Source organism: Danio rerio, chromosome 5 (genome assembly GCF_052040795.2).
Source record: "Danio rerio strain M-AB ecotype USA chromosome 5, GRCz13ab, whole genome shotgun sequence".
Taxonomy (NCBI): Eukaryota; Metazoa; Chordata; class Actinopteri; order Cypriniformes; family Danionidae; genus Danio; species Danio rerio.
The window spans coordinates 10,266,540-10,281,709 of NC_141025.1; the positions used below are offsets into that span (position 1 = coordinate 10,266,540).

The 15,170-nt window shown below is 33.3% G+C and overlaps 1 protein-coding gene across 4 annotated transcripts in view; it reads right to left on the bottom strand.

Annotated features, from left to right (window-relative positions):
• The window catches only part of gak (cyclin G associated kinase), an 87,536-nt gene that overhangs the window by 21,192 nt on the left and 51,174 nt on the right, over positions 1–15,170 (bottom strand). For all 4 annotated transcript variants that reach the window (XM_087253099.1, XM_087253098.1, XM_087253101.1 and 1 more), the window contains 6 exons: positions 12,234–12,367; positions 5,125–5,319; positions 4,918–5,035; positions 3,612–3,691; positions 3,334–3,527; positions 1,634–1,798 (listed from right to left, as the gene is read on the bottom strand). In XM_087253099.1, coding sequence (XP_087109225.1) covers positions 1,634–1,798; positions 3,334–3,527; positions 3,612–3,691; positions 4,918–5,035; positions 5,125–5,319; positions 12,234–12,367 — 886 coding nt within the window. The remainder of the gene's footprint in view (positions 1–1,633; positions 1,799–3,333; positions 3,528–3,611; positions 3,692–4,917; positions 5,036–5,124; positions 5,320–12,233; positions 12,368–15,170) is intronic.

The following is a 15,170-nucleotide window of genomic DNA, read 5'->3' on the forward strand; positions in this document are numbered from 1 at the left end:
GTTTTCCCCAGACTCCTGAATCAATTTTAAAAGATGTTTGACGTAATCTCAACTGAAACAAAGGCAGGGCAGTACATAGAGTGGCTTCTTCCCTTTTTTAAAAAAGGCAAACAATAGTGTTGTGTTTTTATCACAGGTCTGCCAGTGAGAGTGGATGAGCTCAAGCGTATCAAAACAAAATCAAAAAGAAGCATTTTGATGGGGACGGTGCATGTCAGGTAATAAAGAGCACATACAAAGAGCAGATACAACTTTGTCTAAAACTGAAATGCCAATAATAACCACAAAAAATATGTTTTGTAAAATATGGGCTATGTAAAAATGACTGGAATACTGGGACTCTTATTTTGAAATGTCTTAACTACTTGTACCTGCTCATTTAAAAAGGTGAGGAAGATCTTATACATTCAAAACATTAAGAAACAAACAAACGAATCAATAACCACAGCAAAAATGTTAATATGTTTCCACATAATATTTTTAAGTTGCAAATGAAAGTGAAGTACGGTCGAGTTCAGGTAAATGATATTTTTATGATTCTGTGCAAAAATTGTATCCAATATAAATGTTTGTTTTGTCAATATATGTGTGTGTACTGTGTGTATTTATTATGTATGTGTAAACACACTCATGCATGCATTTATTTGAGAAAATGTTTATTTATATTTAGATGTACAATTTTATATATATATATATATATATATATATATATATATATATACACACACACACACATATATATATATATATATATATATATATATATATATATATATATATATATATATATATATATATATTTGTTTATTATACAAAATATAACAATTTAAATATCTATGCAAGAAAATTATGTTTTGTATAGTTTTGTTTCCATGTGCGTGTGCGTGTGTCATATACATAATTAATATACATATACATATATTTATGATATATATATCAATATATCTATATATATCAATATATATCTATATATATCTATATATATATATATATATATATATATATAGATATATATATATATATATATATATATAATATATATATAAATATACACACACACATAGATATTATATATATATATATATATATATATATATATATATATATATATATATATATATATATTTGTTTATTATACAAAATATAACAATTTAAATATCTATGCAAGAAAATTATGTTTTGTATAGTTTTGTTTCCATGTGCGTGTGCGTGTGTCATATACATAATTAATATACATATACATATATTTATGATATATATATCAATATATCTATATATATCAATATATATCTATATATATCTATATATATATATATATATATATATATATATAAAAATATATATATAAATATACACACACACATAGATATTATATATATATATATATATATCTATATATATATAGACACACACACACTAGCACTCAGATAGATATGATATATATTTATACATATACATATATATATGATTTAATGTGTACTACTAAACATTAAATGTTAAATAAAATAAATTTAAATTCAAAACATTTTATTGTGTAAAATCAACATCATCAACAACAAAACAGGGTGAAAATTCTAAGTGTCTGGATTTTTGTTTGTATATTTGCTAAAGCAATGTTCTATGTTTTGTATACCTTCCCAGTCCAGCGTCTGAAAGAAGTTGTTGGCGTTGGTGTCTGTGCTCTGGGGTGACGGTGAGTCCGACTCAGTCTGCGGGTCATCTGGAGAGTTCTCCGACTGCGGCGGGTCAGAGGCGTAACAGGCTGTCGAACCAGGCTGACGAGGAAGCTCTGGTTTACCTGATCAACAACAAACTGTTAAAACCACATCTGACAAATTGTAACGCATTAAGGTGTAATTTAATGCCAGAAGTAGTTCACTGTGATACCAAGATACCAACAATATCCACAAAAAATGATGCAGTACCTTTGAACACACCAATCAGAAACAGACCTTTTATTTTGAAATTGCAATGTTTTCTATGTAAATCTGCTCACTTTAAAAGACAAGAGATCAAATATGTATTTTAACAAGTACAGAGTAAACTTTGTAATACATCATCAGTAGATCTTGGAGCTGTGCAATTAATCAGAATTCAATTTTGATTTTAATTTTGGTATATAAAGATTGATCATAAAGCACTGTGTGATTAATCACTATGATAATATAATATTTTTTTTCATAACCATAAGAAGTGGCTTGGCATAAATGTACATTATTATTATTATTATTATTACATTATTTATTGCCTAATAATCAGCAGCAAACTTGAAGAACATCCAATCATAAATCATTATTAGAATTATCATTATTATCATTAATGAACACATTCACTTTTCATTGCAATCTGTACTTTATGCATAAAAATCTAATTCATATTTTATCAGTAACATAACAATTAACATTTTAGGCATAAAATACTTAAATTGCCATACAAAAGATCTCTGAATTTAAGATCTCTGAAATTTTAAGATTCATGCTAAAAGTTGACAGTTTTTTTTACCTTTAATTTAACCTTTTAAGTTGCACTTTTTAATAAATAAATTTATTTCGAATTGTGTTCCTGGAAAATGTTTATTTATTTATTTAAAAAAAAAATTTTAAATGGCAACTTAGTACAAAAAGTTGACCAAACTGTTATGCAATATTCAGATGAGACGCTGTCATTAAGGCTTGTTGTTAGTGCTAATGTGGTCATCCAATCACATCCAGTTTGGACCATGACACAAAAACAGGCACAGTAGTCCCAGTATGTATAGAAAGATTGATCATAAAGCACTGTGTGATTATTAATCACTATATTAATATATATATATATATATTTTTTTTTTTTTTTTAATGTGATATATGTGATGACACTAAATGTATTTGTGTTGCCTGTTTTTTTTGTGATGTGTGTAATGTGAATGCTGATGTGTTTGTGTGGTGAAGCCAAAGATAAATTTCCACTTATGGAGAAAGTAAAGTAAAGTTTCCTCCATTTTGACATATTGCTATTCTCACATAAATATGATTGGCTAGCATCTGCAGTCCTATATTTGCATAAAGCAATCTGACTGGCTGAAGACTGCATTGGTGCCTGAAAAGTTCTGCCATGAGCAGCGGATCCATAATTCAGTTTAGTAACGTGTCACTCCATCCAAAAAAAAAACACGAAAGTGTTAATACAGACACCCCGAGTAAAGGTAATTAAAGGTAATGAAAGGATTAAAGGTAAATGTAAGAATTAGTAAAAAAAAGTATAAGATTTAATATTAATCTAACAATAATATTAATATTTAAATTTAATAATAATCTTTAATAGAATACAAAAAGAGCTAACAAAAAAGTTTACCAAATTTAGTCAGAATCTCCTGCTGTTCATCTCGGCTGGAGAAGAGGATCTTGGGATTGAGTCCTTTGGTGGCGAAGTTCTCCCAGGGTGGAGTTTTGTTGCTGGGACGATCCTGAGGCTCTACCTCCACATTGACGTGCACCTGGAAGAGGTCAGGATATTTCTCCTGGATGTCACACGCGTCCAGATCATACCTGCAGAAACACACAGCAACACAATCACATTCTGACACGCATCCCAAAGACTGACAGCGCTTACCAGTGCATGTGGAATCTTACTTTGCAAATTTGACAGTGGAGGCATTTCTGGGCACAAAGCCTGTATGAAACTGAATCTGAAACATTTTCATGGATGCCATCTGCAAAAACAAAAACACAGAACAACATGTTTGCGATAACTGACAAAGACTAAGAGGCACTTAGAAAATAAAGTAGAAAATATTGCATCTGAAGTGAGAGAATGATTAATCTTATTAATATATTATTACTTTCTGTTTGTTTACCATATCAAAATCAAATATTTAAATATAGAAGAAACTGTAAAAAAAATCTAAAACAAGACTTTTGCTTGCATGAGCAGTAAAAACGATATAAAACGCAGCTTAATTAATTACATAAAATACATTTATTTAATTCCCTATAGTGTCATTATAGTGATTTAAAATGAGTGTAAGAAAAATAAGGTTATCAGAATCATTATAACTTCTGTAATTTTTATGTATTTATTTTAAGTTATGAATGTATGATATATTTAATGTTACAAGTTCAATTATTAAATATTTAAAAAGTAATATATAATACTAAACATTAATAAATGCATAAAATATTACATATTTTCATAAAAAATATATATTGTGTTTACCATGAACAATAATGAACAAAAAACAAAAAGCAATGCAAACATAAAATAAAAAACTAATAAACAGATAAAATAAATAAACAGATAAAAATATAAATAAAAAACAAATAAATAAATGAATGAATAAATAAATAAAATGAATGAATAAATAAATTAATTAATAAATAAATAAATGGATAAATAAATGAATGAATAAATAAATAAAATGAATGAATAAATGAATGGATAAATGAATGAATTAATGAATAAATTAATGAAAAAATGAATGAATGAATAAATAAATAAATAAATAAATAAATAAATAAATGAATAAATAAATTAATAAATTAATCCATGAATAAATACATTAATTAATAAATGAATGAATAAAGGAAAGAATGAATGATGGATAAATGAATTATTGAGCGAATAAATGAACAAATGAATAAATAAATAAAAGAATGAATGAATAAATGAATAAAGTAATGAATGAATAAAAAATGATTTGATAAATAAATGGGTGGATAAACGAATAAATGAATGAAAGAATGAATGAATGAAGAAATTAATAAATGAATGAATGAATAAATAAAAAAAGAAATGTAATTATTAATAAAATAAAATCAATTTCATTTATACACTGCAGCATTGTCATGTCATTCCTAAAAAACATCTCATTTGCTCAGAATCTCCACTTGATTAATCCCACTTATGACAATGTATTCAAATATCCATCATATGTCTTACTTTGGCCTGCAGGCGTCCGCCGAGCGTGGATCGTGCATGATAAATCACAATCAAAACGTCACCCTGCACGGTGATATTCAGAGGAATCTCCGCACGCCCGTCCTCCATCTTAAAATCCCTACAGAAACAGCACAGACGGTTACAGATGAAGATTTTGTATAACGATGACAGCCAAATTTACATGACGGAGAAAAACAACGTCTTTACCTCATTCTGTCGTACTCCTGTGAGGTGGTGGCGACACGCTCATCTCCAACATAGACCTCACAGAACGGCCGACAGCCATTTCTCTGCTTATTAAAGAGCGGTACGGGCGTCATGGCTACTGAACGAATGGTTATAGGCTTGCTGTGGGGGATTATGGGCTCTTCTGCCATCATATCACACATGTATTCAATATACCTGCACAACAACGACAGACAATAATGCAGTTAGTAAACAAAAGTGCCTGGATATCAATCATGCTCTGGCTAAAGAATGATATAAAGTTGAAGTCAACATTTTGTTTTCTTTTTTAAATATTTCCCAAATGATGTTTAACAGAGCAAGGAACTTTTCACAGTATGTCTGATAATATTTTTTCTTCTGGAGAAAGTCTTATTTGTTTTATTTCGGATAGAATAAAAGCAGATTTCAATTTTTTTGAAACACTATTTTAAGGTCAAAATTATGTTATTAGCCCCTTTAAGCTATATTTTTTGATAGTCTACAGTAGAGGTCTGCATTCCCTTTAAGCTGGGTACAGCGGGAGCCGCGGGACCCGACCAGATTTCTGCGGGAATAAATTTCGAATAAAGCGCGGGAGCGTTCAGCAACTGGTTTAATTTTGGACGGGAGGGGGCGGCCTAACAATATCGCTCCCGACTCCTGAGCGAACGAGCACGCGTATGTATGTGTGTGAATGAGAGAGCTGCTGCGTTTAGCTTGTTTGTTGCTGTGTGTTTGCGCACGCGAAAGAGGTGTGTTTGTGAGAGAGAGAGCTTTGTGCTGTCTGTGTGTGTGTGTGTGTCACTTGCTTGGTGCTTATGTGTGCGCACGCGAATGTGAGGTGTGTGTGTCTGTGTGTGTGTGGTGATGCCTATGTGTATATGTCACTTGCTTGGTGCTTGTGTGTGTGTGTGTGTGTGTGTGTGTGTGTTTATACAGACAGCTTGTTATAGGCTGCCTGGACTCCGTATTGCTGGGGGGTTTTTGGTTTTGTTCTGCCCCTGCTCGTTAGCATGAACAGGCACGGCGGGTAGAAAATGGGGTGGGACAACAAATGCTGAATATAAGCGGGAGCGGTCGGGTTTGGGTTAAAACCTGGCGGGAGCGGGATTTAAAATTTAGTCCCGCGCAGATCTCTAGTCTACAGAACCAACCATAATTATACAATAACTTGCCTAACTACCCTTACCTGCCCAGTTAACCTAGTTAAGCCTTTAAATGTCACTTTAAGCTGTATAGGAGTGTCTTGAAAAATATCTAGTAAAATATTATGTACTGTCATCATCGCAAAGATAAAATAAACAAATTTTTAGAGATGAGTTATTAAAACTATTATGTTTAGAAACGTGTTGAAAAAAAATCTGCTCTCCGTTAAACAGAAATTGGGGCAAAAAATAAACAGGGTGGCAAATAACTCTGACTTCAACTGTATATAATAGTGAATTAAACTATTGAATTAAAATTAAACTACAATCGTGGTAATTGCACAGTCAGCACCATTAAAAACCTTAGAAAATCAATCATCTAGAATCTCTCAGGTCTTGTAAAAGTCTGACCTCATTCTCATGAACAGTGAAAAGAGAGATCATGATGATCTTTGCAGTGAATCCCACATCCTCAAAAGCAGATCTCACGCATCAGCGCGCACACACACACACACACACACACACACACACACACACACACACACACACATCAGGCATACACACGTGTGCTAAAGTTGCCTATATTTATCCTAATAACATGCTCACGGGTTCTGGTGAATGTTTCCATCAAGCTGACAGAGCCACTGTTATCAGCTCCAGTAACCGCACACATTCACACTTGGTTAAAATCAGAAGATTCCCATGAACTCGCGAAGTTCGCCAGAAGCTCTTGGCGAACTGAAAAAAACAGCTGTGGTAGGAAGTGACCTCAGTACCAAAGAAAGATATGTCACACCTGGGGCTCGATGTTTCGTGCTGAATTTGTCTATTTCTGTTCAGATCTGCTTGTGCTCGACTTAGGTTAACAGAGTGATAAAAGCAGAGGAAGCGTTTACGGCTCGTGAGATGCTGAGATGCCCAGTGTACAAAAAAAAGAGACCTAAATTATAAATCAAATTTTTTGCTACGGTAAAATAAAACACATAGTAAAATGATAGATAACAATCATAATAGTTCTCCATACTTATAAAATAATTTAAACGATACAAATGACATATAATTGAATTCAATAAATAACACTTCAGGCTGAAGTAATAATGAAAATGTGTAATGACAATAAAGTTGAATCTAATCTAATCTAAAATGCAGCTTTGAATTCAACAACATGAAAGCATGGATCCATCCTGTCTTGTATCAACTGTTCAGGCTGGTGGTGGTGGTGGTGGAGATATGCTCCTGGCACACTTTGAGCCCATTAGTACCAATTGAGCATTGTGTTAACACCACAGCCTACCTGAGTATTGTTGCTGACCATGTCCATCCCTTTATGACCACAGTGTACCCATCTTCTGATGGCTACTTCAAGCAGCATAACGCACCATGTCATGAAGTGTGAATCATCTCAGATTGGTTTCTTAAACATGACAATGAGTTCACTGTACTCAAATGGCCTTTACAGTCACCAGGTCTCAATCCAATAGAGCACCTTTGGGATGTTGTGGAATGGGAGATTCGCATCATGCATGTGCAGCCAACAAATCTTCAGCAACTGTGTGTTGCTATTAGGGCTGTGCAATTAGATTTTGATTTAGGCTTCTAAAGATTATGAAAAACTATTAATCGAGATAAATTGCTCTTAAAAGCGCGAAAGACGGCATGATTCTGTGTGCCGCGCACACACAGAACAAAGGCATGCAGTCAGTTTGGTCAAACTCGCACACTGAGACGAGGAGTGCGCACACATCTAAAGTCATCTTAACGTGAGCGCTTTAATGGTCAAATAGGTGTCAAAACGCGATCTTTAGTGATTATTTATATTAACCCTCATTTGCGTAATAAACAAACGATTGAAAATCAAAAGACATGCAAAAGAGAAACCATTAAAGAGACAGCGCTTGATAATGCTTCTGCCGCCTGTTTTTATGATTATTAATCAAACAACAAATGGAGAACATGCCTCTCTGCTCTTGACTGAAGGACTTTTGTAGCTAAACGTTTTCCCTACAGTGAAGATGCTTAAAGCACAGTTTGTTTCATATTTTTATTCTATTGTATTTATTTCTCTTTCTTTTTGCATGGTGGGAAATAACTGTATATTTGCAGTTGAAGTCAGAATTATTAGCCCTCCTGAATATTAGCAACCCCCCCATTTCTGTTTAATGGAAAAAAGATTTCTGAACATAATAGTTTTAATAACTCATTACTAATAACTGATTTATTTTATCTTTGTCATGATGACAGCACATTATATTTGACTGGATATTTTTCAAAATACAAGCATTCAGATTAAAGTGCAATTCGAAAGCTTAATAAGTGTAATTAGGCAAGTCAGTGTATAACAGCAGTTTCTTCTGCAGACAATCAAAAAATATATTGCTTAAGGGGGCTAATATTATAGACTTTAAAATGGGTTTCAAAATATTTAAAACTGCTTTTATTTTAGCCAAAATTTAAAAAAAGCCTTTCTCCAGAAGAAAAAATATTAGAGGAAATACTGTTAAAATTCCTTGCTCTGTTAAACATCATTTGGGAAATATTTATTTAAAAAAAAATTATCTGGAGCGCTAATAATTTTGACTTTAACAGTAATAGTTTTGAGTAATCGTGATTACAATTATGACCAAAATAATCGTGATTATGATTTTTCCCAAAATCGAGCAGCCCTAGTTGCTATCATGTCAATATGGGCCAAAATCTCTGAGGAATATTTCCAGTACCTTGTTGAATCTATGCCACTAAGGATTAAGGCAGTTCTTAAGGCAAAAGGGGGTCCAACCTGGTACTAGTAAAGTGTACCTAATAAAGTGGCCGGTGAGTGTATATATGCGTGTGTATATACTGATATACTGATCCAGTGCGATAAATTTTCACGAACAAGAAATCCAATGCACATTGTCGAGTTTTAAATTCACAAAGAAAATGTGACGCACAGTAGCCTTTCAGTTCTAGTAAACCATCGATCAAACTCTTATCTTCATTCGAAACACCATTTTTATTTAAAGGGCACCTATGATGAAAATAATAGATTTTGTAAGTTGTTTAGACAGAACTGAGTGTAGGTATAGTGTCCCCACAGTCATATTGGCATGATAGCAACACAATACGTCTCTTTTTTTTAATTTCCTGACGTTAAATTAGGATCTAAACGCCTCCCATTTTGAAGCCAATCACAACTTGTTCCTGGAGTGCGGTTTCCCTGCCCACCAAATTGATTGACAGCCACGTATTAACATGGCTCCGTAGTAAAGTGTATGATTATATCAACAAGACACGATGTGTGCAAAGCAACTGGGAATAAAAGATCTGTTCAGCTCTCTGTAATCATCAATCATCATAAAATGTGATCAAGAATGAGTCTTACAAGTTTAACAAGTTTTTAAAACAGTGCATGTGTGCAATGAATTAAAGTGATTTTACCGCCGCATGTCAGTACAATTATAAAAGATGCTTCAATCCTGGTTTGTGGACGGTAAATCAGGTTTATTTTGTACAGGTTTATTTTGTAACATAACGGATACATACAGCAGTGGATATTAATGTGTATCCTGTCACATTTGCAATGCAAAAAACAGTGCAAAGTTAAATGTGCACACTCTGTGTGTGTGTATGTCTGTATGCGTGTGTGTGTGTGTGCGTAAACTTAGTAATGACATTGTGTGTGACTCATCGAAAAGCTTGAATTAACTCCATAACAAACACATCAAATAATCATTGGGAAAGTTCCTAGTGACTAAGTTTACATGGACATCAGTAATCGAATTATTTGCTTTAATTAAGAGAATAATAAGACTAAGGTGTTTACATGAGTCGCTTATTGAACGTTCTTTTCATGATCCCCTTTTACATGCTATAGCTCATAATTCAATTAATGTCATCGCGTCACGAGGCTATCCGCATTTCCTCCGGAGTTACATGCAATTTTGGGTGTTTCATTTTTAATTAGTCGAGTTTAACTGCAGTTTGGCACTTTCACTTTCATTCGGGAACATTTCATGCATGCCCGCTGTGACAAACGAGATATTGGACGCAACTATGAAGTGCTGGAAGAGTGTTGTTGTAATGGAAATTCATAGCGCATGCTGAATGGAAGAAAGAAAAAAAACTCTGCATTTCACGATGCAGGTGTCTGTGGTCTGCACTGACTCAGTAGGTGCAAAGAGTTTCAATCAGCCATTCGATTATGACCCTAATCTGATTAAATTGATCAAAAATCGCTATTTACATGGTAGACTCTAAATCAGAGTATTGCCTTAATCGCATTAAAATCAAACTATTGGTGTCCATGTAAATGGAGTCACTTGTGGTTCTCACAAACGTTACGTGAGATCTGCTTCCTTCATGTGTCACTCTGCTGTTTGTTTATCTGACGCAGCAGAGGCGGAGATTGAGACACACTCTGACAGGCACGTGGGAATGGTGGAGAATTAGCGTTAAAGGCACCGGCCACACAAACAGATACACTGTTTTAAACCAGAAAATTCCAATGTTCTAAAAGGTTTATTAAATAATCTGAAGGATTTTAAGCTGAAATTTTACAGGAGACACAAAAAGACTTCTCTTAAATCTGGAAAAAGGGGTAAAATAGGTGCCCTTTTATTGCTTACGCAGCTGAAAAATAAATACGTCATCATTACGTCATCGTCAAGGAAAGTAAATAAAAAGATTATTCTAATGCACATATTGCGCTATTATTTTCTGTACAAACTTTAGTCATTCTTATTCCTGTAGTACAATAAGCAGTCTTATTTTTGTAAGATATATTATTGCTTGTTTTTTTAAGACAGTGTAAATACACAGTTGAAGTCAGAATTATCAGCCCTCTTGTTAAATTTTGATTCTTTTATGTTTTGCCTAATTTCATTTAAAGGGGTGGTCCACTAGGATACCATATTTTAAACTTTAGTTGATGTGTAATGTAGCTGTGTGAACATAAACAACATCTCTGAATGGAAGACGCACAAAGTTCAATGCTAAGGGAGAGATTGGCTTTTACAGAGTTAGCTTAGCAAAGCCTACAGCAAATTAAGTTTGGGGATGTCATAAATATTTCAGGTTACACACATACACTTGTGCAGTGAAGGGGCGTGGCCAGAGGTGCTCTAATGTTATAACAGAGACGCTTCCTGGTGATGTGGAGCTGATCTGCGAATTACAGCCCATTATGTTAGCTGACCAATCAGAGCCTCTTAAGGGCGGGTCTTAAGAGGAACTAGGAAACATGACAGGTGTTTACATGTTAGCTGAGTAGCTGTATATAATCAGAGTAGGATATATGAAAAAAATAACAACCTGATTTTCTAAAATTAAAGATTGAGCACACGTTGCTTTGCACCCCATAAACACAATCAAGCCCTAAAAATACACTCTGGACCACCCCTTTAACAGAGAGATTTGTAACACTTTCTAAACATAATAGTTTTAATAGCTCATTTCTGAAAACTGATTTAATTGATCTTTGTCATGATGACAGTACAGAATATTTGACTAGATACTTTTTAAGATACTGGCATTCAGCTTAAAATGACATTTAAAGGCTTAACTAGGTTAATTAGGCAAGTTATGGTAATTAGGCAAGTCATTGAATAACATAATATGGTTTGTTCTATAGACAGTCGGAACTCAGTATTGCTTAAGGGGTTAATAACATTGATTTTAAAAAGCTTTTTTAAAGAATGAAAAACTGCTTTTATTCTAGCTGAAATAAAACAAGACTTTTTTCCAGAAGAAAAAATATTATAGGAAATACTTTTAAAAAAAATACTATATTAGACTATATGAAGTCTTTTTTTTCTAGTATAATTATTTATTATTTCCTAAATTATGTTTAACAGAGCAAGGCATTTTTCAAACTCACACCTGTAGCTTGATGTTTCCTGTTGAATGAATTCCTCTATGTCTACTCAGGTCTGCTTATGCGATTATTACTCAAATCAACCGAGTGATAAAAGCAGAGGAAGTGTTTACCGTTTGTGTGAGGCTGAGATGCCCGGTGGACATCGCTTCATGCTGAACATGTAAACTGCAGCCTCAGCGGTGGAGAAGAGACGACAGAAACAGAGGAAGGCACAAACCACCACAGCAGACGCTGCCCGTCCGTCCTGCACACAAAAACACCAGTGCTGTGAAATAACCAATTACAAATACTCAAATCACTTTCACAGGCATCGTACTTTACCAAGTATAGGGTTTCCTCTAGGATTTTTTCCAGCTGTGGCGCCAGACCTTTTACACAGATCACCAACTACCTATGGCGTTATTTCAAATGACAAATGTCGTGAGCGCAGTATTACAAGTCGAGATCGCATTCATAATACGAGCACGCGAATCTCTTTGCTTGCGTGTCGATTTCCTCTGTTCAAGCACAAAACTTCTTGCATGCCCCCTCAAATATATGCTGCTCATGTGCAGATTTTCTTGTGCACTCTCAAATAATCACTGCTGAAGTGCGATTTAGTGCATTTATGTATGTCTCCAACATTTATTAGATTTGCTCAGAATATTTATGAATGTCTCGAATAGACCTACAGAGCGACATTAATTTGTCCTGAAGTAAAGTGAAATGGCCATAAACTCCAGCAAGATAAAGTCATTGTACGCAGAACATGTCACCTTAAAGCAGTAGTGGGCAAACTTTTTAGACCCGAGGGCCACATCAAGTTTTGCAAACCAAGTGAAGGGCCACATGTCAAATTCTTAAAAAAAAAAAAACACTTTTATTTATAGAGGCAGTATGCATAGAACATGTAACATCTATATTATGAATTTATTATATCTATATTATTATGTCAAATTAATTTGCTCTGCTATTTATATTTACTTATCAATCATCATAAAACAATAAAATAATCCCTTATAAAATATAATAATAATAATAATAATAATAATAATAATGTAAATTTTAACAGTAGAGAATAGAAAAGATTGTCTGATAGAATAAAATCTCATATTAACACATTAAAAATAATTCTTAAAGTTTACTATTCAGTCAAATTTACAATAATCTATTTTCACTGCTTTTAGAATATACAGATCAATCATCATAAAACTTGATAAAACCACAAATCTTCGATGAAATAACTTTTTTAAGTGGATGTATGCATGGAAAATATATTCTATGACTAAAATCAGCACATTTAACAAGCAATTATTATATAATTTGAGTCAAATTCCCATTAATCTCATTTGAGCTTGTCTTAATATGCTCATTTCAATCATTATAAAATTATAAAATAAAACGGAAGAAGAATCTTAGTCTTTGTTATACCAAGTCATGTTATTATGAGTGTGTTAATGTGAACAATGAGCGTGGTCCCCTCTTCTTGCAAGGGTGTCAGTCTGGAGTCTGCTAAGGCAAAAACGCGAGGCGCAGCAGGCGGTTAAATGCAAGGCGTGCAGGACGCATAAGCAGCGCGCAAAACAAAACCCGCGCGGCCGATAGTAAACCATTCAAAAGAGGCGCCTAATAATGCAATGAATGAATGCATAAAGTGTGTTCGGTCATTAACTGTCGAGTCCATTTTAATATCCGAGAGTGTGTTCTAATTCTACTGTACCGCATGCAATACTGCCATCACATGGCGTTCACTTGTAATTGCATCGTTAATTTACCGATTTTAAACCGAACCTTCTCAGAAGCAGCATTTTAAAAACTCCTTCGGGGGCCGGATGAAAGTGTTCAGCATATGGCCCGCAGGCCGTAGTTTGCCCACCTCTGCCCTAAAGGGTTAAAGAAAAAACGCACAGCACTACTGCAATAACAGAGAATTTTGCGCTGTTAAAATACACTTACCTTTAATACGTTTTGGTGCGCTATTTAAAAAAAAACACGACTAAATGTTTTGCATGAGAAGCTGTAATGTAGCCGTAGCGGGATGAATTTTGGTGTGGCGCCCCGCGATGGAAGAATGAATGTAGCGGAAACTATGAAGTAGATTAAAAATAGATAAAAAATAGATTATCCGTTTAATTTTTCCTGTCTACAATGATTGGCTAAGTCAGATTGCCTTATTACTACTTAAACTACAATACATATTTGGGCAAGTAACGGTACTTTTAATTGAGTGTTATTATTCAGTACTCTTTCCACCACTGAAAAACTACTATCCTGGTACTATTCTGTCACAAAATGCAGCAAAAGTCCTACATGACCTTAATAGTTCGATTAAGGTGTTTACATGTATGTACTGCACTTCAATAATGCGACTAAAATCTGCAGATTCCACATTTCTTAATTCGATTTCTTTTTAGTTCGATTATGACCTTAATCTGATTAAATTAATTAAAAATCGCTGTTTACATGGTAGACTCTTAATCAGAGTATTGTCTTAATCGCATTAAATCAAATTTTTGGTGTCCATGTAAACATACTCACAGACAGTAGTATTGGTAGTATTAAGTGTGTGCGCTCAAAAGTGTTGTGTAGGTTACTTCGCAAAATCGAACCAATTACTAATTACATAATATATACATAATTATTTTAATTACTTTTCTAATTACTTTGTCTAAAATATATAAGTAATTTAATTACTTGACTCAATAAATGTCTATTGCCTAGACAATAGAAATTAACACAATAGAAAATGACAGATTTTAAAGTAATAACCCCATATTTCATGCATACCATATATTATTAATGCCTTACTTAATTCAATGTTTCTTATGCATGTACAAATCTCAGACAAATGTAACCTTGTCTTGAATAATCAAATTATTCCACAAAAATAATTACAAAAAATACAATTAAACAGTTTTAATTTATACAGAACTGTTGAATTTCTTTACAGCACTTAGGGCAAGTAACGAAATTAAGAGTAAAAATTAAATTAAAAATTAAATAAAAAATGAAGAGTAACTTTAACTTTTCAGGCAATAAAACACCTCAGAAATAGGTGATAAATATAT